The sequence below is a fragment of the Corvus cornix genome, chromosome 3, assembly GCF_000738735.6.
Source record: "Corvus cornix cornix isolate S_Up_H32 chromosome 3, ASM73873v5, whole genome shotgun sequence".
Classification (NCBI taxonomy): domain Eukaryota; kingdom Metazoa; phylum Chordata; class Aves; order Passeriformes; family Corvidae; genus Corvus; species Corvus cornix.
In genome coordinates this window covers 28,006,324-28,031,734 of record NC_047056.1, presented here as the reverse complement: position 1 = coordinate 28,031,734, position 25,411 = coordinate 28,006,324, and the positions used below count along the sequence as shown (strand labels likewise).

General features: G+C 49.3%; 1 protein-coding gene across 1 annotated transcript; it reads left to right on the top strand.

Annotated features, from left to right (window-relative positions):
• Positions 1-3,441: 3,441 nt before the first annotated feature.
• FOSL2 (FOS like 2, AP-1 transcription factor subunit) lies at positions 3,442-21,000 on the top strand. Its single transcript, XM_039569008.1, has 4 exons — positions 3,442-4,015; positions 9,993-10,247; positions 13,835-13,942; positions 15,391-21,000. Exons 1-4 carry the CDS (start codon positions 3,917-3,919, stop codon positions 15,898-15,900), a joined length of 972 nt encoding a protein of 323 aa, XP_039424942.1. The 5' UTR covers positions 3,442-3,916; the 3' UTR covers positions 15,901-21,000.
• The last annotated feature ends 4,411 nt before the right edge of the window (positions 21,001-25,411 follow it).

Here is a 25,411-nt window from a genome sequence, read left to right as displayed (position 1 = left end):
TTTTAATTGAAAATCAATGATCTTGCCCTCAGGCAGGTGGCACGGTGTGGCTGGTGCAGCCCGGCAGTGCTGGGGATGCTGGAGAAGGAGGTGCTCAGGCCGGCTCTGCCACGTGCTTGCCGACGGCCAAGTCTAAGCTGCTGCGAAGTACCCTTATCCTCTGCTCCCGTAAAAACACCGTGAAAAGCATTCCCAGGTCTGGGTTTCAGTCTCCTAATTGCTGCCGAAATCGAGAAGCATGAGGAGCCAAGGTCTCATTTGCCTTACAATGATCCTCTCCTGCCCTGGAACCTGGGCTGGTCTTAATTTGTCTTTGGTTCAGGCAAGAATGGACTAGGCAGACTTACATGTTATCTCTTGTTTTTTGGAAGCAGGGAGCCTATTGCACAACGCAGCTTGGTCTGGATGTGGATTAAAAATGCATGTGTCTGGGGCACTGTGAGCCAGGCTAGTCTGAGTTCCTTCGATCCAAAACAATAAAAAGTATTACAAAGGTCTGATATGGAAATATCCCTTCTGTACGTGTGAGCCCGTCTCAGCCAGAAGGGTTTTGTGCTCTCAGGGCAGAAGGAACTCTGGGGAAGTCAATGTAAATACACGGTAGAGCTTCAGCATCACACCTGATGGGTGTGGGTCAGGAGCTTTCGGAGGGCAAGGTGGTGCCGGCCCAGCTGTGGCAGGGAGGTTCAGCACCCTACAGGAGCTGAGGGCTTGGCCTCAGGTGTGCGTTCAGCTTCCTGCATTTCTTACAGGGCTTTTAACCTGAGGATTTACAAGTGTCAACTAATTACATCCATATTAACTGCAGCCAAATATTAAAACAGCCCTCGAATGTCATTTCAAGCGAGCTGTTCCCAGACTAGGTCTCATGCAAATTCGGCAGGACCGGATAGATGTGCCAAAATTACACTGGAATAATGTTTGAAAGCAACACTTGAAATGAGCTTGAACTGAAACATGAGGAGAGGAGGTAGTTTAGGTTTAATGAACTGCTGAGGAAAAAGTATAGAAACAATTCTAGGAGGACAGATGAAAAACACCTCTCTTTTCCTCTTGCAAAATGCCTCAACACTAATGCTCCAGCACCCCTGTCTTGCTTCCCTGCTTCTGGCCATCACTCTTTCCCTACACCAAATACTTTTTCGCATTTCTTGCTGTTCAGCAGACTGAATTCTACAAGCCCACCAGCCTGATGTGAAACAGGACCAGAGTCAGGGCTGGTGACCTCAGGTGATGGCAGTGGTTCCTAACATCTGGTAAGCCTCGGAGCCAGCAGCATCCTCCACCTGAGGGGGAGGCAGAGCCAAGGGTGGTGACCAGCCAAAACCCAGCCACGGCTTTTGTTAAGTTTATTTATTTTGACGCCTGTTTTACCCTTTCTCTCTTCATCTCCTGACAACTGCAGCCTGATTCCTCTCACATCTTGAACTAATTCTCTTTCCAGCAGAAAGCAGCATGTGCAGATCACCTGCCACCCAAGGGGAAAACCACGTCACAGCCTCACTGCGCCTGCTAGAGCACCTCTCCCCCTTCCTACCCCTCACTCCTAATGCAGTTCGAGTTGAAAACATGGGAATATTTTTACAGCCCTTTCCCAACCTCCCCCAAAGTCAGGTGCTGCCTGAAATAGGCCAGCTAATTTGGAGGGAGAATTTCAATTGCCTGAAAAATGAAGGTGCTGAAAACTAAACTGCATCGGCAGGAATTTTAGTCCCAATTTCCTGGCTCAGTGCTAATAACCGAGCTCTGGAGACTTAGCCCCCAAGGGCTGCTTCATTTCAGAGTTCCCTGAAGGCTCCAGGGTTGAGAGGGGTGCTGCTTCTCCCTTCCAAGGAGCACAGTATGAGTGGAGGAAAGCCCACTGCTTTCAGATGGGCTCCTGTGGGAAAATACTTTGTCCGTGAGACAGCTTAAATGGGATTTTATAGCTTGAACTTCGATGACTTCTCCCTCCCTACCAGCAAAAAGGACTTGCCCAGCGCTGGGCAAATCCTCCAGGGAGGGTGGGAACGAGACATTTTGTGTCTAAGAGCGGCATTTAAACAATCTGTAAAGCAGCATCACTGCTGCATTCGCTGCAGATCACCTCAGAGCCCGCGTTCTCTGTGTGGATGGCTCTGCTCTATCTGCTTCTGCCACCTTCCAGCCTGTGCTAGTCAGTGACCTGGCAATGCCACAGCCACCCGAGGCGGGCTGTTACAGTCCTTGTACCACGAGTTTCTACTGCAGGGAAGCCCAGGGCTGTCACCTGATGTTCCTGTGACATACTCTGGTTTGGAGACCTAGAGTGGCTCTGCAGATCCCAGGAGGATGGAGGAGTCCACTTAAAAAATAAAAATAAAAGTAAAAACTAAATTTAAATAAAAGAAAATAAGGGGGGGGGGGGAAGAAAATAAAAGTAAGAATAGATATCAAATGTGAATAAGAATAAAAATAATAAAAAAATAAAATGAAAATTAGGAAAAAAGATTTAAAAATTTAAAAGAAAATAAAAAATAAATAACCCATAATATTAGTAAATAAAAGAAAAATATAGTTAATGAAAAGAAATTAAGACTATAAAAGTACTCACCACGAAAATACGAAATGAACAAAATAATAGAAATATAAAATAAAAGAAATAACAAAAAATTGAAACTAGTTTAACAATGCTACCAAAACTAGACGACTTCGCCTTTTGGTTTATTGATGCGCTGAAAAACGGACCAAGCACTGGGGCAACCGGGGTGCCAGCCACCCTCCTGCAGGGAGGAGGGCTGAATCAAACGGCGCCCGAGACCCCGTGCCGGGGCAGGCCGGTGTGTGGGGCCAGATCTGCGCTCTGTTTGCCCCAGCAGCCTCCCCGCTCCCCTGCGCCAGCGGTGCGCTGTCCCTTTAAGGCGCCAGGGAATCCCTCTCGCAGCGCGTCATCCGCGGCAAGGAAACCCGGCTGGCGTCGTGCGACGCAAATGACCATTTTTGGCAACGTGCGACAGCGGACGGGACCAAGCGGGGCGGGGGGAGGCGGGGCCTGCCGGGAACAAGGCGCTGCTCTGCCCTCGCCGCCGCGCCCGCCCCGCCCGAGCTGCCCGAACCGCGGGACCGGGAGGGGCGGGCGCAGCGGGGCGGGCGGGGCGGCGGGCGCGGCGGAGGCGGGCGCCGTCCCCCCCGCGGCAGGCCCGCCTCCCCCGCCGCGGCGGCAGGTGGGAGGCTCCGCGCTGGCAAGGTGGGGCCGGTGCGCCGCGGGTTTGACGTGTGCGAGTGCACATGGTGCGGCGGCGGCGGCGGGCGGATAATAAGCGAGCGCGGCCGGGGCGATGCCATTGCTCTGAGTCACCGCGGGCGCGCGGAGCTCCCGCTCGCAGCGCCGCCGAGCCGCGGGGCGCAAGACCCGGCTGAGTCACCCCCGTGCCGGGAAAAGGGGCGGCCGGTGTGTGGTGGTGGTGGTGGTGGAGGAGGAGGAGGAGGTTGGGGGGGCGGAGGAGAACCGCTCCGCCTGCAGCCCCCGGGGCCGGAGCCGCTCCGCCGGCGGGGCGAGTTTCGCCGGGCAGCGCGGAGAGAGGACATCGGCGAACACCCGCTTGCGCGCACGGCTCTGCTCCCGCCGCGCCGCCGAGTCCTGCCGTCACGTCCCGTCCCGCAAGCGCTCCGCTGCCAACTGAGCCACTTCTATCACCAGTCTTATTTTTTTTTTTTGTTGCCTCTTTGTATTCTTATTTTTTCTTTTTTTTTTTTTAAAGCTTTTTCTCCCCCCACCTTCTTCCCTCACTCCAAAGCCGTTTTTATTATTTTTTTCCCTCTCCGCGGCGAGCGTTGGGAGGCGAAAGGCAAGAGCCGAAGAGGTCGGGAGGGAGAAGGGGGCGGGGAGACGGCGAGGGAGCGGCGGGTGTCGGTGTGGGAAGGCGGGGACGCGGCTCCCCCGGCCCGACCTCGGACCATGTACCAGGACTACCCCGGGAACTTCGACACCTCCTCCAGAGGCAGCAGCGGCTCCCCGGGACACCCCGAGACCTACTCGAGCGGCGCAGCCCAGCAGGTAGGGCCGGGCGCTGCCCCTCTCCCTCGGTCCCTCCGAGGGCTGCTCCGAGCGCTCCCGGGACGGGAGTTCACCGCCACGCCCGGGGAGCGGCCGGCGCTTCCTCCGCAGTGGAGGCGCGGGCGCCCGGCGGAGAGGCGCCGGCCGCGGGGGCGCAGGCGGTGCCGGGGCGCGGGGCTGCCCGCAGCCGCCGCCCTGTCCCGCCGCCCTTAGCGGGCCGCCGCCGCTTCCCTTCCCTCTTTGCCCGCCCGCCCCGGAGCCGGTGCCGCGACGCGTCCAGAGGGACGCTGACCGGAGTTCCCCGCCTGTCGGGGCCGGGGTGCTGTGGGAGGCACGGCCTGCCCCGAGCGGGGACGTGCGGTGAGGGAGCGCCCGGCGGGCAGTCTCCGCCGGCCCGGCCCCAGGTGCAGCGGGTGTCGGTGCCTGTCGCCCGGGCACCCGCCGCAGCGGCGGGCCGGGACCCGCTCGGAAATCAAAGGGCTCCTCCGGGCGATTCCTTTCCGAGGTCGGTAACGCGAATACAGGGGCGCACCGAACTCTTCCTCCTTCCTGCTTTTGTTCTTGTCAGGAGCTTCTCGCTGTCCACGTTCACCGCGCCTGCCCGGGTGGTGCCCGGGGCTCGCCCGCAGTACTTTGGGTGGCTTCGCTGGGACTTTGGGAGGTGCCGCCCGAGTTACTCACGGAGCTGTTGCAGCTGCCGTGGAACACGGAGGGATGGCTGGAAGTGAGCTCTGGGTCTTCCAGCGCCTGCGTTGTCTTGCCCCCTTATCCCCCGCTAAATTTTGTCTCAGAGGCGCTGACACTCTGCCTTTCCCACGCTGGGACCCCGAGGGGACCACGCTGGGACCCCGCGGCCGGCGGCGTGCCGCTCTGCTCTGCCCGCTGCCCGCCCGCTCCTTGGTTCTGCCGGGAGCCGCCGGCCGCTCTCCGGCCGGCTGTGGCTTTTCCCGAGCGGGAGTTTCCTGGGGCTCGCTGGAGCGCTCCCCGCGCTGTCCGGCCCCCCTCCTCACGCAAGCCCCGCTGCCGGGCGGCGCTTCGAGAATGGGGGATATTTCCTGTTGAAAGCGGCGTGAATTCACGGACCTGAAAGCCCACTCTTGTGGTTTGGGGTTTTTTTTCCTTTCATTTTCCTAAGAAAATACCTCGGAATTACTAATATGCCTAGATCGACTAAATCCACCACTTCTGGGGAAGGCATTACACAATCGGGCCAGTTATACAAACCTGGGTTATTTCATAACTTGTTTACATCAGCTGGCCCAGCCTCACTCTTTTTTTGCCTTTTCAGAGTCGGGCTTCTCCCCCCACCCTTTTTTTTTTTCTCACAGTATTATTTCTTGTGTGGCTTGTACGAGCGAACTGGCGGTGTGAGCACAGTGCAGCCTTCGCATCAAGGAGTCATAGGATAATTAAAAGAAAAAAAAAAAAAAGGAAAAAACGTCCAGTCTTAAACTCTGCCAGCCGTACCAGCCCGTGACATTCCTCACATTAAAGAAGTTTTACCAGAAATGACTCGCTGCCGCTCCCCGCCTGCTCCAAACGCATCTCGCTGGTGCCCTCTGCGGGCTGCGGACTGGGGTTTCCAGGGATTCCAGCTCAGCTAAAGCTTATTCCCTAGTTTACAGTAAATGCCAGGACAAGGTGGGGGAGCGGGAAGGGGGACTGAGAAGCTGGAAACGCCCGGAGAACTGCAAATTCTCACTCTCCCTTTCCTCCTGTGATTTAACAGCTGCGCCAGATTCAAGCACTTGCTGCAGGAGGTCGTGAAACTCCGTCACCGCTTCATATTTGAGCTGTCACAGTCTGAGCAATAACTGGGTTTTCCCCTTTTTCTGGGGCTCCGCGTCTTCCCCAGGCAGCTCGCGTGCGTGCTGTTTGATACGGGGACCAGAGCCCAGTTTCTAGGGTTACTATCTGAAACAGGGCTTTGAACAGGACGTTGGCTTAGCGAGAACATAAATGTTTTCTTTAAGAATCCGGGAGATTTCTCAAGGCCTTGTGCTCCGTCTTTCCCTTGATCCTTACAGATGTTGTAGATTAGGATCAAATGTAAGCGTCGCCTTTACCCTAGCAGTCAGGCTGTTCTGCTGATTCTGGTCTGTGGAGATCTGCAGTTTTATCACTACAGAAAATATGCATTGCTGAAATTTTTTTCTTTATTGTGTTGGGGTTTTTTTTTTCCAAAAGCAAGAAAAGATGCATCAGTCACATGTTAAAATGGAAACTGTGTCTCTGAGCCAAAACTTTGATGCTTTTTAATTATTTTTTTCCCATACAGCACAGCACTGGAACATTTTTCCTTTAAGTTGCGTGTTGTGCTATTTTCCTAATCACTGATTTGCCTTGTGGTAAACAGACTTTAATGGGAAGAATTTGTGTACTCTTTGAGAGTGGTCAGCTTTCCCCTGAGATATCATAGCACTGTGTCTAGTTTTCCTTCGAGGAGATGTTTAACATGGGAGAGCCATCAAGGGCCTTGTATTTATTATAAGATCTATCACATATACCCTGTTTGATAACCGAGTAATGCTGAAGATGCTCCAGGTGTTTTTCAGTCACTCTGTTGTTGGGTTTGATTTTTTTTTTTTTTTTTCCCCCAGCCATTATACCCATTTCTCAACTGGTTTCTGGTGCTGCTCAGCACTTAGTTACAGATGTCAGTGAAAGTCCAGAGTGGAGCAAAGACACAACGGGGTGCTGTATAGAAACCTTAAGGTGGAGAAAGGAACCACAAGCCAAAGCTTGAAATGTTCCTGTGCTGCTAAGTTGTGAGCTGCTAACGTAGTCTGTCCTTGCCTGTGGCAGGACTTGCTGGAGCCTCCCCCGACTATGGATCTGAGGAGGCTCTCATCCAACCCCATATTTTTAAGGCAGAGCAGAGACTGACCTCAGTTCTTGGCAGACTTAATAACAGGACTCTTTCTGTTTGCTGTTTAGTTGTTGGGGTTTTTTAATGATACCTTCATCTGCGTTTGCTTGGGTCAGGAGGAGAGTGCTGGGTTCGTAGCTGAGCGTGTGCTGCGTGTGTAGCCCTGCAATCTGCCTATCGCCACGTCTTTCTGTAGTGCTTTGAGTTCCTTGTAGAGAGGAAGAAAAGAGAGATGCTTCCAGGAGCCTCTCGTGGGTCAGGAGAGGAGAGCTGTGCATGGCCAGTGAGAGGAGAAGGCAGGACGGGGTCTGGAAAGAGGAGAACTTGGGCGGTGGGTGAGGGCAGGCAGTGCTGTCAGGCTGGCACAGGGATTGAAGCTCTCTGAGAGGAGGAGGGATGAGGAGAGCAAAGCTGGGGCTGCAGTTTGGGGAAAGGTCTGGCACTTCTATGTGAGGAGGCTGGTGGTCAAAGGGGCTGTGCAGGGGAGGTGGCAGGGAATTCAGGGCCTGCCACTGCAACCAGCAGAATCCCAGGGGTCAGAGCTGATGGCCACTGTGCAGAATGTGGGGGGTCAGCAGTATTTTGGCAGAGCTGATCTGGTGCAGTGTCCTAGCAGGGAAAGCGAGGTCTGTGAGGAAAGACTGATCAGTCAGGAAGCAGTGCCTGTAAAATTTGGTGGTAGCCCGAGCACACTGTGTGAAGACTCAGCCTGCCACAGTAGTGTGTCCCTTAACTATCCCAGAAAAATACTGCCTTTGGAAAGTACAGAATACAGGTTTGGGGGATTTTTTTTTTTTTATTTCTAAGATATTTTGAGTTATTAGAAGGGAAGCTGGTGACAGAGATGGGGCACAGCACAGAGAGGAACTGGTCTCTTCCCCCCAGGTCTGCAGGCAAGCCCTGCGGAGCTGCAGAGGGATGTGGCTGAACTGAGCAGCTCCCATTTGCTGTCCAGGAGACCTACACTAATGTTACAGAAGGGTCCTAGGTTGAATACAGAACTGATTGGAAATGGAGTACTTGCTGAGTCAATAACTTGGAGCCTGATTTTTGTATCCGATGCTTGTATTTTTGTGTTTGATTTGGTGGTAGATCTGACTCTCAACCTCTGTTGGGAATTTTTAGCATGTCGTTGGGTGTTGGAGGCAAAGGTTAGCTCTGGAATGCAAATGGTGTCTGTATGGCAAAGCACCAGAAGGCCTCTGAATGTTTTGCAGTCATAGCTTTCTAGTGTCCCTACGAAGAAGACAAGACTTCGCTTTGATTTTTGGATACGGAAGGGAGGGTGGCACAGATAGGTAAAGGTCGTGGTAGAAGCCACTTGTGGATCTGGAAGTAGGGCTCACATCCCTTGAGTTGAGCTCGTGGTTCAACTGGTCTCGCACTTCCTCCCTTCTGCAAGGTTAAGGTCCTCTTGCGTTCTGGTTATGGAGGCACCAGCGTATCCTCTTCTGTGCCATGTGGTCACAGCCGACACCACGCAGGGCAAAGTGGGGGATTTGCACCCATAAATTCTGATGCAGTGTCGACAGTTTGCAGCTCTGAGCCTCTGTAACTAATTGGGAGAGGTGAGAGACATGCACTCTGAATTCAGAGACATGCGCTCTGAAATGTGGGATGAGCTGAGGCTGTGTTGGATTTCAGCTCCAAGTGAATCTCTGAGGTCCTGTTGGGGGTTTTGCCAAGGTCTTGGTGCCAGTGTCATCCTCTCTGTGTAATTTCCCCGCCTGCTTAACTTGACTCACTCCTTCCTTCTCTCATCCTCTCTTGCTAGATTTTGAGCTGTTCAAAGGTGTAAGTCTGCAGCTGTCAGTATTAAGACTGGATCTCCTGGTCTTCAGGTGCTGGCAGCTCGCTAATGCTGGCCTGAAGTGCTGTAGCTATCAGCATGTGAAATACTATTTGCAGTAGCCTTGGTTTAACAAAGCACTTAAGGTGCTTGACTAGGCACACCCTGAAAAGGAAATCTGTGTTGAAGTGGTGTCCCTTATCTGGGAAGCTTACCTGAGGTGAGGTCAGGCTGATGCAAGGGCTCTCACTTCTCTGGGAAGCTAGGCTGTTGACCCAAGAATGTGCATTTTTCATGGAATCATTTCAAGGCTTACAGACCAGTGGTGGTGGCAGCTGTGTGTCCTACAAGCCCTGTCCCTTGCTCAGTGATTGCTGGAGCAAGGCCTGTCTGTGTTAATTCCAGTCTAACCATTTTGAAAGCCTCCTGAAGGAGCTCAGCATAGACAAAAACATTCTTTCTCCCCTGCTTCCCCCTCCGGGGACAAGTGATTGTTTTTCTTGCAATTTAGTGCCAGCATATTATCCAGATGGATTTACCTCTGTCTGAAAGAAGGTGTACTTGTATTTTGGAGGCGATCATTACCTGCTGCCTTGGTTTTACTGCTGCCTTGTTTTGTCTAGACAGTGCAGAGAGCTGCAGGGAACTTGTCCGATCTGAATCCTAAGACCTATTTTATAGGCTGCTATTAAAATACATATCCTCGCACGTAACCATCCCAGGGCTGAGTTTCTCAGTGAGCACAGAGCTACTGAAGGAGAAGCAAGCTGCTGTTCTTTGCCTTACCAAACCTTACGCGGACCAAGCCCAAATTTCAGGGCAATCCTTTGGTGAAAGGCGGCTTTGCACTGGTTGGTAACAGCATTTCAGAACTTAAGTTTCTCTTCCTTTTCTTTGCACTTGAAGAGAAGTGTTTCTCTAGAAACTCCTTAATTCCCCTTTTGCTCCATGCCGGAAGGAGTGGTGGGCACTGGCAGGAGGTGGCAGCAGTGGGAATGGTGCCTGGGAGGGGAGACTGGCTTAGGGTATGCTGGGGAGGTGTGTGGGGGAAGAGGAAGGGGGTTGGGAGAAGGCAGAGCTGCTCTGGAGGGGAAGTGCCTGAGCCCAGTTCCTTCCTCAGGGGGCTGTGGCAGGCAGGGGCAGCTTAAGATGCTGCAGAGGCACCAGCTACTGGTGTTTTTGCCTCAGGTGCTGCTTTGATCCTCTCTGGTGCCACTCCTGAGGGCCTAGCTGGTTTCAGAGTAACCACTTATGTTCTGCTTTCATTGACGGTTTCTTCTCTTCTCTCTGTCCCTCTTCTCCTCTGCCTTTCCTCCTAGAAATTTCGAGTAGATATGCCAGGATCAGGCAGTGCTTTTATCCCCACGATCAACGCCATCACAACCAGCCAAGACCTGCAGTGGATGGTCCAGCCCACCGTGATCACCTCCATGTCAAGCCCTTACTCCCGCTCACACCCCTACAGCCACCCGCTGCCCCCGCTGTCTTCAGTGGCCGGACACACGGCTCTCCAGCGTCCTGGTGTCATCAAAACCATCGGGACCACAGTGGGACGGAGACGGAGAGATGAGCAGGTAACTGCAGTGGGGGGAGCAGCTGGGAGTGCCTTGAGAACAGATGTATGGAGATTTCCTGCTCCTGCCCCCTCATGAGATCTCCCAGCGCCACAGGGGAGCACTGAGGTCCATCCCTGGTGCTGTACATGTGCTGGGGCTTCTTAGGGTGGCGTAGGGTGTAAGCTGGAGGGGTGACTTTTACTGCTGCTTCCTCGTCATATGGTGAGATTTACCCAGTCTTCATCAAACACTTCACACCACCGGCCCGCATTGCGGCTTGGTTTCAAAAGCAGGTGAAACTAAAGTTGAGCCCTGGGTTTCAGTTTGAGTGTCTCTGCCGCTCCAGGCAGAAGGAAACCTCCAAGAAAGCAGAGGAGCTTTCATGTAGGTCCTTTACAAATCTGACACCTAAATTACATCAGCTAGTGCTTTCTGTCAGCTCTGTAGCAGCTAGCACTGCTCCAGTCTCCATTTGTGTGATACCCCCAGTACCAGCCAGCATCATGCAGGGAGGAACAGCTTCCCTAGAGCACCTCAACTCTAGTATGAAGAGCCTTCTGGTGACTGGGGTCTAAATCCACCTTCCCACTACAAACATGTAATCTCTTGATCTTTTTGCAGCAGTGAGGTGGGGATCCCATAAGAGATTTTTTCTGCTCCAAAGTCAGAGGTATTTTCATACCTGGCATGGGGTGGCTTCAACCACTGCTGCCCTGTGCTCAACCTCCTGATGGGATTGTTAAGCTGGGACCCTGGATAGGTGCAGGCATCTCATCTTCTGGAAATCAGAAGTTGTTCTCTTCTTAAATCAGAATCTGTTGTTCTCTTCTTAGTAAGAATCACCCTTCTCCAGGGCCGTCTGGTGAACAGCTATTCACAGCACTAGGCTGACTTCTCTTTAAAAAAAAAAAAAAAATAGATCTGACTAAACTCGATCTCCCCAAGTTGTTCCCAAGCAGCATTTGTGTGGGTCGCTGCAGAGCAGTGCAGTGAGACACACTGCGCACCCTCCGTACACCAGCGCATGCTGTTGCGTGCGGTCTGTTTCTAATAAGACTCACCAGCCCTACTTTTACTTCCACGTCATCTGTTTTGATTCACAGTCCAATTATTATATCTGGAGTTGCTGTCTGGTTTAGACCTAAGCGGTTAAAGGCAGAGTTTAGCAGTACCTCTGTGTGGAAAGCTGGTATGGATGCACCAAGGACCCACTTTTGGGAAGAAGGATGGGGTAGCTGTGGTGGTTGGGGTTTGTGCCAGTCTTTTCCACCAGCTGGAGCTACTTCCCAGTTCCCTGTGTGCAGGGCTGGTGTCCAAAGACAAGGAAAGTCTCACGAGAACTGGAGGAATAATTAGCAACAACTAATTTGTTTGACAAATGCTGCCTCTGTGTTCACAAATTGGCCGTGAAGAGATCACCATATTCTCTGCTTTATTTGTTGTTCAGAGTTATTTGCTGAGGGATGCCTGCCAAGCAATTCCTGGCCTGTGGCTTGTTTGCAAGCCGTTCATTGTGGGTCATTCAAAGCCAAGTCCTTTTGATTAGACACGTGCTAAGGCAGTACCCCGGCGCTTTCCTGTGGCCCTTTGGCTCAGGTTTCCACGGCTGGTGCTTTGAACACCACATCGGAGTGCCTTTTTGGAAACGTTGTGTAACGCTCTATGAAAAGAGCCTGTTTTGATGAACGTTCCTGACAGTGAATGCACGTATTGGGCTTGGACAAGCTGTGGAGAACACATACAGCAGGGGCACAAGGTGTGCCAAATCCAACCGCTTTCAAACAAATCCAGCAACCACTGATGGAATATTCCTTTTTAGACCTGGTAAAATGTTAAGAACATCCAGATTAGGGGCTTCTGCCCCGTCTGTGCGATTTTTGCACAGCAGAGTCTCCAAAACAGATAATTTAAAAATTACTGAAGGCCCTGGGAGCAGAAGTTTTGCTCCACCAAATGTATTTCAATGAGATCTGTGCTTCTAAAGCATGAAAGGGCTCTTGAAAACTGTAAACACAGCCCCCAAGTCAGCATAGCTTCTATGTGCATGCTCATTGCCTTGACATACTGTGGACACTTGTGTGCAAACACATTTTTACCTGGCACTCATATGGGGTGGGAAGTGAGTGGGGAGAGCTGTAGCAGGGAGAGCAGTGCCTGGAGGGGCTCCTTACTGGGGGAAATATGCTGCCCAGCAGAGTGGAGGTATCCCCCACCCTAGGATGGACACTGTGAGCTGCTGATGGAAAAAGCTTTTGGGCATAAATTCTGTCCCCTGCAGTCCTAGAATTGCTTGTGTTGCTTAGTGAACATCCAGGGGCTCATGTTACATGCAGGTGAAATCACAGGCACAGATCAGATCCTGAAAAAAAGCAGAAATGAGCGACCTGAATGCCCAGAGGCTGAAGTAAACTTACTGAAACTGCAAACGTCAAAATTAGGGAGATAGAGCAAGCCAAAACTAGGCTGAGGTTGGAGTAAAACTAACAATAAAAAGAAAAGATAGTGAAACGGTGAATGTCTCATTTGTGACAGTGACAGTCCATGAAGATATTAAAACTGAACCTTCTCTGAAGAGGTGTTTCTTTCCATTCTCTGCTGGCTCTCTGTGAGATCTGACATGTGCTTTGCCAGGTGTCAGGGTTTTGCTTTCGTTTGCGGTCACCAGGCCAGAGCCCCTGCAGCACACACGGGCCGGCTGAGGCTGAAGTGCGGGCACAAGGTTGGAGTGCAGGGCTGAGCACGTGCCCTGGATCCCCACACTGGGCTGTCTGCACTCTGGGTGCCACAGCAGAGAGCGGGGCCATGCTCACCTGCTCCGTGCCCTGCTGTGCTGGCTCCCTGGCTTTGGCCATGGCACAAACCTTTCCGCTGCTGCTGGGGTTTGTAAAACCTCATCTCAAACTCCCAAAGCTATGCATAGCTTGACCAGGTCTTGTGAGCTCCTGCTCACTTCCTCTGGTTTCGCAAGACTGTAGTTGGATGGGTTTCTATGGAATTGCTCCTGATTTACATCAGTGAGGGTGTCAGCTGGCCTCAGGAAGCCCTTGATATCACTGGAGCCTTGCCTGCTGATGCAAGAAGCAGTGTGTTATCTCGCTGAGTGCTCAAAAATCTGAGGTCAGATTTTTGGGTGGTATAAATCATTGTTGCTTCACGGACTTGATGGGAGCTCTGCTGATTTCCCTGTCTCCCCTTATACACCATCCCCGACCTTCAAGCGAACAACTATTCTTGTGTGGGAAGCAGCAGATATTTTTTTTCAAGAAAGAGGCACTTACAACATCGTGCTCTGGTTTTGCTTAACGTACCACCCAAGTTGTGAAACAATCAGAGCATCTTTTATCTGTTTGGCCTTGGTGCAGATTCACTGTCCTCTTACACAATCTTCTCCCTGTGCCCTGCTCCTTCTCCTCACCCTTCCGCTAAGACCTGGTGCAGGCAGAGATACTGTGTGCTTTCATCTTCTGCTGACATCAGTGACAAGGGGGAGCACTCAGCATCCTGCTGGATCAGGCTTTTTTCCTGTGCATTGCGGTTAAATCCTCACAAAGTTAAAGGAATGCCTTGCTCAGATCTGATCGGATTTTCTTGGCACTTGCCCACAGCTGTCGCCTGAGGAAGAAGAGAAGCGAAGGATCCGGAGAGAGAGGAACAAGCTGGCAGCTGCTAAGTGTCGTAACAGGCGTCGAGAGCTAACAGAGAAACTCCAGGCGGTACGTGCTCAGCATACGTTTCTCCTTCCTCGTCGCCCACCCTTGGGGCCAGCTCCAAGGGCATTGTTCTTCCTCCACTAGCATGTTCGAGGAAGATGCTTCAAACACGCCCTGCCTTCCTCGGCCAAGGCTGCCCAGTGGTACTGCTCCTACAGCAAGAGTAGCTGATGAGGGGGACTTGGGCCTGGAGCTTAGGACCCTAAGATTCTCTTTACTGAGTGCCCAGAATGTCCAAGAAGTTCTCTTCCCTTCTGACCTCTCAACTAGCACAAGTCTCCCTGACTCTGGTCTCCTTTCATAAGTGGAAATAAAGACACTGTGCCTCAAAGGCAGGCTTTAAGGACAACAGCACTGAAGAGTTAGGATCATCTGAAAGCAGTAGAAATCAAGGCAGATGTTATGTTTACCTATTAAAGCTATATCCTTTAGGCTTAGCCTTTGTTTGGAGGTGGGGCAGTAACTGACTTCCTTCAAAAAGGATGCACCACAGAGATGTGTGCCCTGGTGCTGTAGGAGTAATAGTAAAGCTGGAGAAGGTAGGGCTGAGCATAAGAACCAAGGGTAAGGGACTGGTTGAAGAGAAGGCAAGATTGGGTTGTGTTGAAAGAAGCTGAAGGAAAGGCTCCAGTGCTCCTGGTCAAGAGCCAGCCTGGGGCTGGTTTTATCCAATGACCTTGTTAACAAGCACAGCAGCAGTGAAAGCACACCAGTGAAATGTGCTGCTGCCTCACATTAGGAGGTATCCTCAGTGTAGGGGAGGCAGGATATCCTATAGAAATATGACTAAACTGATAGAAGTGAGAGGAGTGTGCACAGTGGGAAGTCATATCCTGAAGGACTGAGTGTGAGTTTTGTGAAGTTGAGCTCCTCATATGGGAAGGTACTAATTGCTCACAGACTATGATCCATCTGTGTGACGTGACCATGGGAAAGGTGAATGCATTAACTGTAGGATGCATCAAGGGATAATCCAGTGTTAGTCCTTTGGGCAAGAGTTAGACAAGTGTCAGACCTAATCTGGGGTATGCACTACAGAAATAAAATGGAAACAGTTTAGAGACTGCTGTACATTACCTCTGTCAAAGTGAAAAGAATATGACTAGCCTAACATAAAAAAACAATGGGAGGAGATCTGGCTCCTCTGCTAAGGTGTCTTGTCAGGCAGAGAGCAAGGGAGAAGACTGAAGTCACACACCAAGACAGAGTGGCAAAAACTGGCCATCAGAAAATTAAAGCAAGTTTTGGTGAAGTTTGGGAATAGCCTACTAATAGACATATGAAACACAAGATGCTCGACTGGCAATGACCTGGTGTCTGCTTGGCTCATGAAGAGTCTGGGGTGTATCTGCCTGTGCCAGATGGGATCTGGACTTGGTGGCCCTGTTCCAGGTGAGGAGTAGTTCCAGAGCCTTTGGTATTTTATTTATTTATTCCCCTTTTGTCTGCAGGAAACTGAAGTACTGGAGGAGGAGAAGTCAGTGCTGCAAAAGGAGATCGCTGAGCTCCAGAAGGAGAAGGAGAAGCTGGAGTTTATGCTGGTGGCTCACAGCCCCGTGTGCAAAATCAGCCCCGAGGAACGTCGGAGCCCACCATCCAGCAGCCTCCAGAGCGTTCGGACTGGAGCAAGTGGAGCAGTGGTGGTGAAGCAGGAGCCTGTGGAGGAAGAGATCCCATCCTCCTCTTTGGTCCTTGACAAAGCCCAGAGGTCTGTCATTAAGCCCATCAGCATTGCTGGAGGTTTTTATGGGGAGGAGGCACTCAACACTCCCATTGTGGTGACCTCAACACCAGCCATCACTCCTGGCTCTTCCAACTTGGTGTTCACCTACCCTAACGTGTTGGATCAGGAGTCTCCTCTCTCCCCTTCTGAGTCCTGCTCCAAAGCTCACCGGAGGAGCAGCAGCAGCGGGGACCAGTCCTCAGATTCCTTGAACTCTCCCACCTTGCTGGCGTTGTAATCCCCCTGTGGCCCCCCATTTTGCCAGTGTGTTACATCCCCCACAGCACCATGGGGGGAGCCCCCTCCATGGGATTAGAGACAGGCACAGGATCGTTCAAGCACAAGGGCAGCAAGAACAAGGATGGGGAAGTGCTACAGCTCCAGGAAGGAGAGTGAGGACCAACGCCAGCTCCCTGGAGGCAGGAAACGGCAAGGGTGGGACTGACACGCCAGGGCCGTTTGGAGAGGGTGATGTCCCCTCTGTAGGGACTGCCTATGGAAACCTCTTTGTGGCCGTAGTGGACTTGGGGAGCACTTCTGGCCAGGACTGAAGGCGAGCTGCAGACAGTTGCTAGTTGTCCCTTTCCTTTGTGGATTGACCTGATCGGTTGTGCTTTGTGCTTAAATCATTCTGGTTAGTTGATCTTACAACTTCTCTCTTGCGTGCTCGCTCTCTCTCTCTGCTCATCATTTCCAATGTTGTCGATCCCATTACATTTCATCCAGTTGCTCTGAACTCTAAAGTCTTGTTAGGATCTTCCCTCTTCGGAGTAGCTGTGGGAAACACGTAGGGTTGCCCAAACAGGAGGGTGACAGCTGGGAGGACCAGGAGATAGGGGGACCAAGAGGAGCCCAAGAGCTCAGCAGCAAGGGCAGATCTTACAATCTCTAGCTTGAGGCACAGAGACAGCAGAAGGCTTGTGTGCAAGCCTTTCCTTTTAAAACTGTGGATATGTTTATTCCTTTGGGCTCCTCCATAAACCAAGTTAGCATCTCAGGGCTAAAGTAGCATCAGAAAAGCTGCTGGGCTGGCACTTACCAGTGTCACTGGCAGGGTTTTACCCTAGTTTGCTGGATATCAAGTCTGCTGCTTGTTGTTTACTTTTCCTGGGCTGCCTGCTGTCTAGGGAGTATTACATCTTCCTTCCCATCAGGGCTCCTGACTCAGAGGCTGATCTCTTCCTGTTAGTAAACCTTCCCCTCCCCTTGGCCATATTTGCAGAACATGCTACAAAAAAAAAGAGGTGGCACCACATGCCTATAAATCTAGGATGGAGACTGGCAGCAGCTAAGACAGTGAAATTAGCTGGCTGTACCCTTGCTGATTTTTTCATTGTTGGGAAACAAAGCAGCACGTATCCACCAGCACAGGCCACAGGGCCCCAGCTCCTGACCAGGCAGGAATGGCATGGATGAAATGTTGACCTGTTTGAACTAAAACAGAGCTTCTGACAAGCTCTGGCAAATGACAAATTGACAGCTGAGGAGAATTGATTAGCGTTATTTGCACCTTGGTCTTTGGCCTCTGGTTGTTTTGCATTACAATTGATCTTGTTTTGTTGGGGTTGATTGGCCTGAAGACAAAGAGTCAAACCAAAGGGCTCTTTCCCTAGCCTTGGGTCCTTGTCTTCTCTAGCCTGTGGGCTTGACTGCTACTACTACTAAGTGCTCACAGAGGGCACAAGCTCCCCAGTGCTCATGGTCACTACTGAAAACAGTAGTGTGTGTAACCTGTTTCCACTTGGAGCCAAGCTCAATTCCCATTGATGTCAGGGCACTGACAAACCATGACCCTGTGCACACTAGGATTGCCCAGCTTGCCAGCTAAACCGCTTGGGAGATAGCTCTTTGGTCCTGCCTATGGGAGCTGTGGTGGCAGCTATTTATTTTGGTGTGAGATTCTTTTTCTTTTACACACACACACACACACATATATATATATATTTTTTTTTTTTTTTTTTTTTAATCAACCAAAACTAGGGTATTTCTTGTTCAGGCTGGACCTGGAGAAATGCAACAATTATAGGGCTAGTTGTATGAGATGCAAAACTGCTGCAGTCCCCACCAACTCCACTGGGAATTAATAGGGTTCAGTCTTGTGGAACTGGAACTTTACTCGGCAGGGCTGGCTTCCCTCAAACTCTGGCCACTGCCCATTCCCTGAATAATTTCAAAGGGATGCTATTATGGCTCTAAAGGTGGACTTCGGCTTTTTTATTATAACTCTTATTTTTAACCCAGGTATTTACCAAACCTGCCAGAAATGAAGATGTGAGTGATCTTTTTGCTTCATAAAGCTGATTGGATTCAGGCTTTTTCTATTTAGCTTAAACACTTCCATTCTTATACTGGTGCTAGAGGTTTCAAACTGAGCTTACACAGTAAGTAAAATTAGTAAAGGAGTTGTATTGTCCTTACATGTACATCAAACTTCCTTTCTAATAAAGTAGATCTTAAATTTCCCATAGTTAGCACAGAGGATCCACTTTTCCTAGGGTTTTATGTAGATGATACCACTTTAGGGGAAACTGCAGCTTCTCTGTTTCCATTTTGCCAAATCTTGTTTGGGCCACTCTGGACTGAGAATCTAAAACTGTTAATAAAATGTCTCTGCATGTCATTTCCATGCATTTTTGAGCAGAACACAACACTGATAAGTGGTGGGTGAATCCTAAAATGATGCAGCTACTTTTGAGGCTAGCTGACCAGGACTGCTGTCTCCTGTGAGATCAGGAACATCCACCCCTTGTAGGGGTTTCAGGCAGTCAGGTGCCTTCTCAGATCTAACTGGTGGAACAACAAAAACCTACCTTTGCTTGTGGTCACTGAATCATTGCCAAAAGGAGCTGCAGCCGGCCCTTGCCCACTGCCTCCTGCTTGGTCATTGACCTGCTCAGAGACAGGACAAGATGCTCCCCTTTCCTGACCTGTGATATTGACAGGAGCCATGTGAAACTGCTCAAAAAAGAGGATTATTTTCTACTGTTTGGAAAAAGCCCCAGATGCCTTGTGCCTGCCCATTTAGTCCCTCAAGTCTCTCAAAGGATGTCTGTGTTGGGATTGCTGGTCTCCAGCCTTTTGTATTTTGTGGATCAGCCTTACTGTTGTTGAGTTTCTGGCAGGCGAATACAACTTTACTGCCATTTTGGTCCAGCCCTACATTCTTTTCAGGTTTTCTGGTGTGCTCTTTGGGAACTGATTGTCCTTCCCATGCCCAAAATGTTATTTTCCATGAGTAACTTCCCTGCTGATTCCTAAATGTAGTGTCTCCATGTTCTGCATGTAGTGGGGATGTGGGAGCTTCTGTAACTAGTGCTGACACAGAGTTGTTGAAGTCAATGGAAAAAGGCCCAGGGAATTTCAGCTGGTATTGGGTCAGCCCCCTAGTGACTGGCCCTCCTAACAACAAAGCCTCTCCTAACATCTTGCATTAATCAACGCCAAACTGGGAGGAGCAGAAGCAGCTGCATTGAAGGAAATATTCAGCTTCTAGGTGATGCTTGCTATTCCAGTTTTGCCCTCATTCCCCGTTCTCCTTTCCCAGTTGTGGCATTGCCTTCATATATTCCTTTCTTGTAGGTGTGGAGACTGGGTAAGTCTCAAGCCACTTGTGGTGTGATGGGATTTGGGACCAACATGCTGGGGACAGTAGCTCTCTGTTGTGTTTTTATAATTATTATTTAAATGATCTATTTAGTTCATCTGAACCTTTAATTTTGCTGCTTACTGTATGTAGGATCCACCTGGCCTTCATCCTAAATGAAAAGAAAAAAACAAAATGAAAACAAACCTAAGACACCTCCCTTCTCCCTGGTCTCTTACTATTTATTGGCAGGCAGCCGTCTTGTGCCTGCTCCAGCAGATCTGCCCGCCACTAATTTAACATCCTCCCAAATCACATTCCTGGTGTTTGGTTGTTGCTTTTTTTTCATTCTAAAACAGACTTCTGAAATGTAAGAAATCTTATTATCATGACGCAAGTTCATTTTTGTTAGGAAGGCCAAGTCAAACATTTTAAGAGGTGGGGGGAACAATATACATTTATTTCTTATTTATTTATCATGTTTACATCTTTTTTTTTCTGTTCAAGACTTGGATATAATAAAGCATTAAAAATACTACAATCTTCTTTTTTTTTTAGGCTAATAATTGTTTTTGATTCCTTAAATAAAAGAATCTGGGTTTTGTTGTTGTCTGTATAAAATGTAAAAAGAGATATGTTTTTAAAGATGCATTATCATTCCTCTGTGAACAGTAGGTGGAGTTCAGGACAAATCTCAGAATACAAGATAATAATAAAATCCCATCCTGTTTTACTTAATTGTTCCCCTCCTATCCTGTATGATTAAAGGGTTATTCCACTTTCTTGTTTGTGGTTACTTGATGTTAAAACCATATTAAAATGTGTAGAAAATAGGTATCCAATTGTTTTTGCTCAGTGAGAGGATAAAGTGTTGTATATATCTTGATATACTGTGTAGTTCAAAGTAACATCAGTAAGGGATAGTGCATCTTTATTAGAGCGATAAGTTACTAGTGTCACTAAAGTCTGCTTTAAGACCCTCGGATACAGAAAGGGCCTGGTTCTGATTCCACTCACCTGGGACAAATTGAAAGCATCAGCAGCATTTTGCTGCTGCGAAGCAGGTGTCAGTAGTGAAATGAAGCCTCAGTGACTAACAGGTGACCGTGCAGATTGCTGAAGGTTTGGGGGCACCATTATCTTTTTTTTCCTCAAAAGTTTTAGACTGTGGGTTTTCTTTTTTACTGTCTGCAGTGAAATGGTTTCTGCCACAGAGGTTCTTAAAGATGACTGCTGAAGTGGGACCTTTCTTTGCTTGTAGTGATCTTGATGTCATTCTTGCAGTCCTGGGGAATTTCAGCTCTGAGGCATTCTCTCTGGTGTCATCTCTTTTCTGTTCTTGTTATTTTACTGAATTACAGGCCTACAGTATTTGCACTAAAACAAAAAGCTTGTTAGAGAAAGCTTGCTGCTACGAAAGAAAGAACATATTAAAATGGTTTTGCTTTTACAATTTTAACTGAGTAGCATTTTGTAGAATAAAATCAATCTAGACTGAAAAGAAAAAATGACTTTTCTTTTTTCCTCTGCACCTTCTCCCGCCATATTCCTTTCTTTTCATCCAACTCCTTGGTGGTATGATGTTCCCCCCTTCTCTTGGTGCTCAGTTGTAATGATTGGCTGTATTGTTGACTATGCTGCTGACAGTTATGACACTTGTAAATCTCGTTTTAATGACATTGTGGACACTTTTGTATAGCAAGAACTAACTGGAGTTCTCTCTGTTAATTGAAGTCATTAAAAAGCTCCCTTTGACATGAACAATTAAAAGCTCGCATGTTCCTTCACTATGAACAAATGGGTTCAGCACTACCAGGTGCCTTGGTTGCAGCACATTACAAGGCTTCTTTCATAGGAGCAGCTGCAATCCCGACAGCTGTTACCTGCAACAATGGTAGCTGGGGCAGAGGCTAGCAGAGCAGCCCACCTAGGCTAAAAGGCAAATAAAGCACTAATCCTTTCATCTTGGCTTCAAAAAGGAATGGGATAGAGGTAGAAAATGTGTGCTGAGATGACTTTTTTTGTTTGTTTTAAATCTTGACTAGAAGGAGTCAAAGCTCCTGCTCTGAAAACTTGGGGCAGAGAGCATGGTTGCTTCACTGGCAGCAAGGAGGAGGTTAAGATGGAATTCCCTTGCTTGCCTGGGGAAAGCTCCAGCCTCTGGAGTGGAAGGAACGCAAATACATCAGGTTAGGAGTGGAGGATGTCATGTTCAAGTTCAAAATGAAACATTGGTGGGGAGGAGATAGGTGAATCATGGCCTGCCAAGCTGGCACCAGACCAAGCTTCTCCTTACTCATGGACTTCCTTAGGAGTAATGTCTGCTCTGGTTTCCTGCTGGTCCCTGTCCCTTTTTTTTTTTACCCTCTTTTTCATTTTTTTTTTCTTTAACCCCTGTGTTCTCACAGTTCCATGAGGAAGGAAATCAGAGATGTTGGAGTAAGTTATAAGATGAATGGAAACTATTTGTGAAGTTATAGGGAATGCTGGAGGTATCAGTCACCAGAAGAGGGAATACATGCACATGCCTGTGTGAAATGAGCTCAGCTCTCAGGAATCCATACTGTAAGAAAGTTGACATGAAATCAGCGTAGGAGGGTTTGAGCTGTAAAGCAGGACCCAGCCTTAGGGTTTCCTACAGGGTCAAGCATGACACAGGGGTAAGGGAGAGCCTATGGGAAGCTTTTTCTAAATGCACTTGTCCTGGTATGGCTAAAGGAAAAAGCAGATATTCTGGGGGGCATGGCAACTACAAGCAAATGTGCCAAAGGACTCAGGAGCATCATCTCAGTATCTATCTCCACTGGGCCTCAGGCATGGGGGAGTCCCCATTTGATCTCCTGCTGCACACAAGCCTTCTCCAACGGGAGTGCCTCCAGGATTTCCTGCCTCTCGAAGGGCTTTCCCATTACGCTGCTGCACAGAGGCATCCAGCCTTGATTTTGTCAAACCAGCTCCTCTGGCAGTGTATCCCTCCTCCGCCCCCTCCCAAAGAAAGGCTAACAGGAGGATATGTTCTTGCTTGCCTCCTGCCAACCTGAAGTGCTCCCTAAGCTCCTGTTTGCTGACAGTACCCTTCAGAAAGGCTTAATGTTGCTTGACTGCAAATGCTGCTTGTGAGGCCCGGCCTCCCACCCAATTTTGTCCCAGCAGTGGCTGCTTGTGACTGCCTGTGATCATCATTAGCTGTGGACCTCGGAATGTCCACAGCAGTTACTGTAACTTGGTTTTGAAGGATGAAATTGCACAGCAGAGCAAACTCTTTTCCACCAGTCTTCTAGCTGTGGGAGGCCAAATTCTACCACATTGACATGGAAATTATGTTTTTCCCAACATCCTCGTCTTGGTTTAGATCACTTTACATAGGGAATTTCCCCTCCTTCTGAAACAGGCTCATCCTCCCTCTACCCTGCAATGCCCTAACCCTGTGGTGAGAGGGAGTGATCTGTATCTTACCACAGGGTAGGCAGAGTCGCACTGGAAGAGAGATCACCCATTCCCTTTGCAGGAAAGGCTGTGAGGGACATCTGCACCAAAAACTCTTCAATCAGGATCAGCATACATCCCAACAATGTCTTTAGTGTGTACAAGAATTAAAAGAGGGTCTCCATTCTCTTTCACCTGTCCTCTTCCCAGAATGTGAGACTTATCTCTGGACTTTTCCTAGTGGTCACATTGACCAAAGCACTGGCTCCTCTCTCCAAGCAGCATGTGTGGGTAGCTTGGTCTTCTTAAATGGAGTGGAGACCCCACCTGGAACAGAGCTTTCGTGGCAAGAGAAAGCCTAGACGAGTTGCCTGAATCTATCATGCCAGAGGATGTCAAGTTGTCAGATGAAGGCTGTTAGTGAATTTTTTTTTTTCCACTTTAAAAATTTTATCTAGAACCTGCAGGAGCAGCTACAGGAACACGGCAGAAATTCTGCAGCGAGTGGAAAGAATAAGCATGTGTTAAATCTGAAGACAGCTTAACGGCAAGCAGAGCTGGAGTGGGAGTGGGGGAAAGGAGGGCATCCAGAATACTGGTTTGAAGTGATGTTTCCACTGCCATGTGGGAAGGATGTGACAGAGAAAAACGGTGACATGGTTATTGCATCAGATACCCCAAAGTGGAAAAAACGATGCATTAAAAGATAAAAAAACCCCTCCGTGATATGGTTCTACTCTGCTGATGTCTGTGTGTCCTGCAACTTCATAACAAGTGTTTTCTGCTCAATCTCACGTGGCACTAGTGAGGCCCCCATTCAGCAGTGCCTGGCCAGTGTCAGGACAATGAACAGTGCAGATGGATTATCAGATGGGTGGAAGTTGCCAGCACCCTCTCATAGGGCTGAGGTTTAAATGAAAGTTTTTCATGCGTGTTCCAGTGTAGTGAGATCCAGCACACCTCAGGAAGATTTTCCTTGATGAAGACAGGACAAGGCTGGGAGGAGAGGCCAAGACAGCTAGGAATGTTTGGCTGTGAGAAAAGAAGGCTCAGGGAGGATCTTACCAAAGTGTGTAAATACCTGATGGGAGTAGGAAGTGAAGGAGATGTAATCATACTCTTCCCAGTAGTACCAAGTGACAGGATGAGAGGCAATGGTCACAATTTGTAATAGAGGACATGAAAGTAACTTTTTCACTGTGAAAGTGGTCAAACACTGGCATAGGGAAGTTTGTGGAGTCTCCATCCTTGGAGACATTCAAAACTAGACAACATGGTTCTCAGCAATCTGCTCTAAGTGACCCTGCTTCAGCAAAAGGGTGGACTAGACACTCTCCTGTGATGCCTTCCAACCTCAACCATTCTGTGCTTCTGCTTTTCATTCTATATAGTCCTGAAGGAACATATTGCGAGCATATTTCTTTCCCCCTTGCAGTGCTATCTCATTTGAACCCCAGAATTCCTCTGTACTAAGTATCAGCTTTTTGATGCTGGCTATGCAAGGTCAAACAGATAAGGACTAAGCTGGGAGGAGGCTATCATGGCAGACAAGAATGTAAACTGTTCAGCTTGCTGCAGTGTGAGTCTCAGATTTCCTTTTTAATTTTGCATGCTCCATTCCACAGACTAGCGTGGGGGAAGAGAGGGAGACAGGCCTTACATGGCTGTGATCTAGATCCTGCATCCCACAAATGACTGTACAACTCTGCAAGTCCACAGGCAGTGCCAGGAACTGCTGCCTATTTGCCTTTTGCAGGCTCTCCTACTGTTTTTCCTCTCCCAGACCAAAGTTGTTTTTCAAGCTCCCTGGAAAGGTAAATAAGGATCTACAGCTGATGATCCTAGGTGAGCACACAGGTCAGGCACAATCCATTAACTGAACAAAGAGCTCCCTCTGGCCCCCCACCCCCTTTCTGTAACCCTGGTTGGGCTCCCAGACTCAGGCAAATTCATCAGTGGCTCCTAATGATGACACATGCTCCTGCTAGTGATTACTGATGTGAACGGCCACAGGAGGAGATGCTGGGTTTGGGCAAAGGGAAGAAATAGGTCAGTTCTTTTCTTTTGGGTAGCTCAAGCTATTCAAGCACTGGGTGCTCTAACTCACTAATTCCTGTTTGAGTTGCTTACATCATATTTTCTCCTCTGAAATGTACTTGATTTAGTTTTGAAACTGTTTGTTTCATGTTAATGAGGGTAGAGCAACAGACACCAGCCTGTGGGCTTTAAAGGCCCACATGCCAGAGGCCCATGAATAATCTAGGGGAAAGGTGAACGCACCAGCCCTCCACATCTAAGACTGCCCTATGATCTAGCGAGGCACAGCCCTGCTCTGGCCCCTCAAAGGCAGAGCTTGGGGCAGGCCATCAGGGCCAGGAGTGAGCAGCACCACAGCCTCGTGCCTCAGGAATCGGTTGCCACAGCCTTTGTTCTAGGCTGATGCTCACTTGGAAGGCTGCAACCCTTCACTGCTCCCTGGCTGCTCCAGGTCACAGGGGTGATGGCAGACGTTGGCTGCCTTTTGTAGCCTCTGACTGAACACCGTGTTTGTGAGCCACAAGGACTGTGATTAAATCTCTGCTCTGAGCAGCCTTCTCAGGCCATACTGGTATCTAATTACATTCTTCACTTCTGGCAGCTGAGGAAATTAAGATCTGCCTGTGACACTGCTTGTGGTAAAAGGGAGGGAACAAGAAAGGAGAGTGATGCCTTCAAAACATCAGCTTCAGGTGCTTCCCTT

Excerpts from the sequence above, each read along its gene's own strand:
- FOSL2 (XM_039569008.1), top strand. The coding sequence starts at position 3,917 with ATGTACCAGGACTACCCCGGGAACTTCGACACCTCCTCCAGAGGCAGC. Across the intron at positions 4,016-9,992 it reads CGAGCGGCGCAGCCCAGCAG|AAATTTCGAGTAGATATGCC; the intron begins GTAGGGCCGGGC and ends CTTTCCTCCTAG. Across the intron at positions 13,943-15,390 it reads TAACAGAGAAACTCCAGGCG|GAAACTGAAGTACTGGAGGA; the intron begins GTACGTGCTCAG and ends TTTTGTCTGCAG.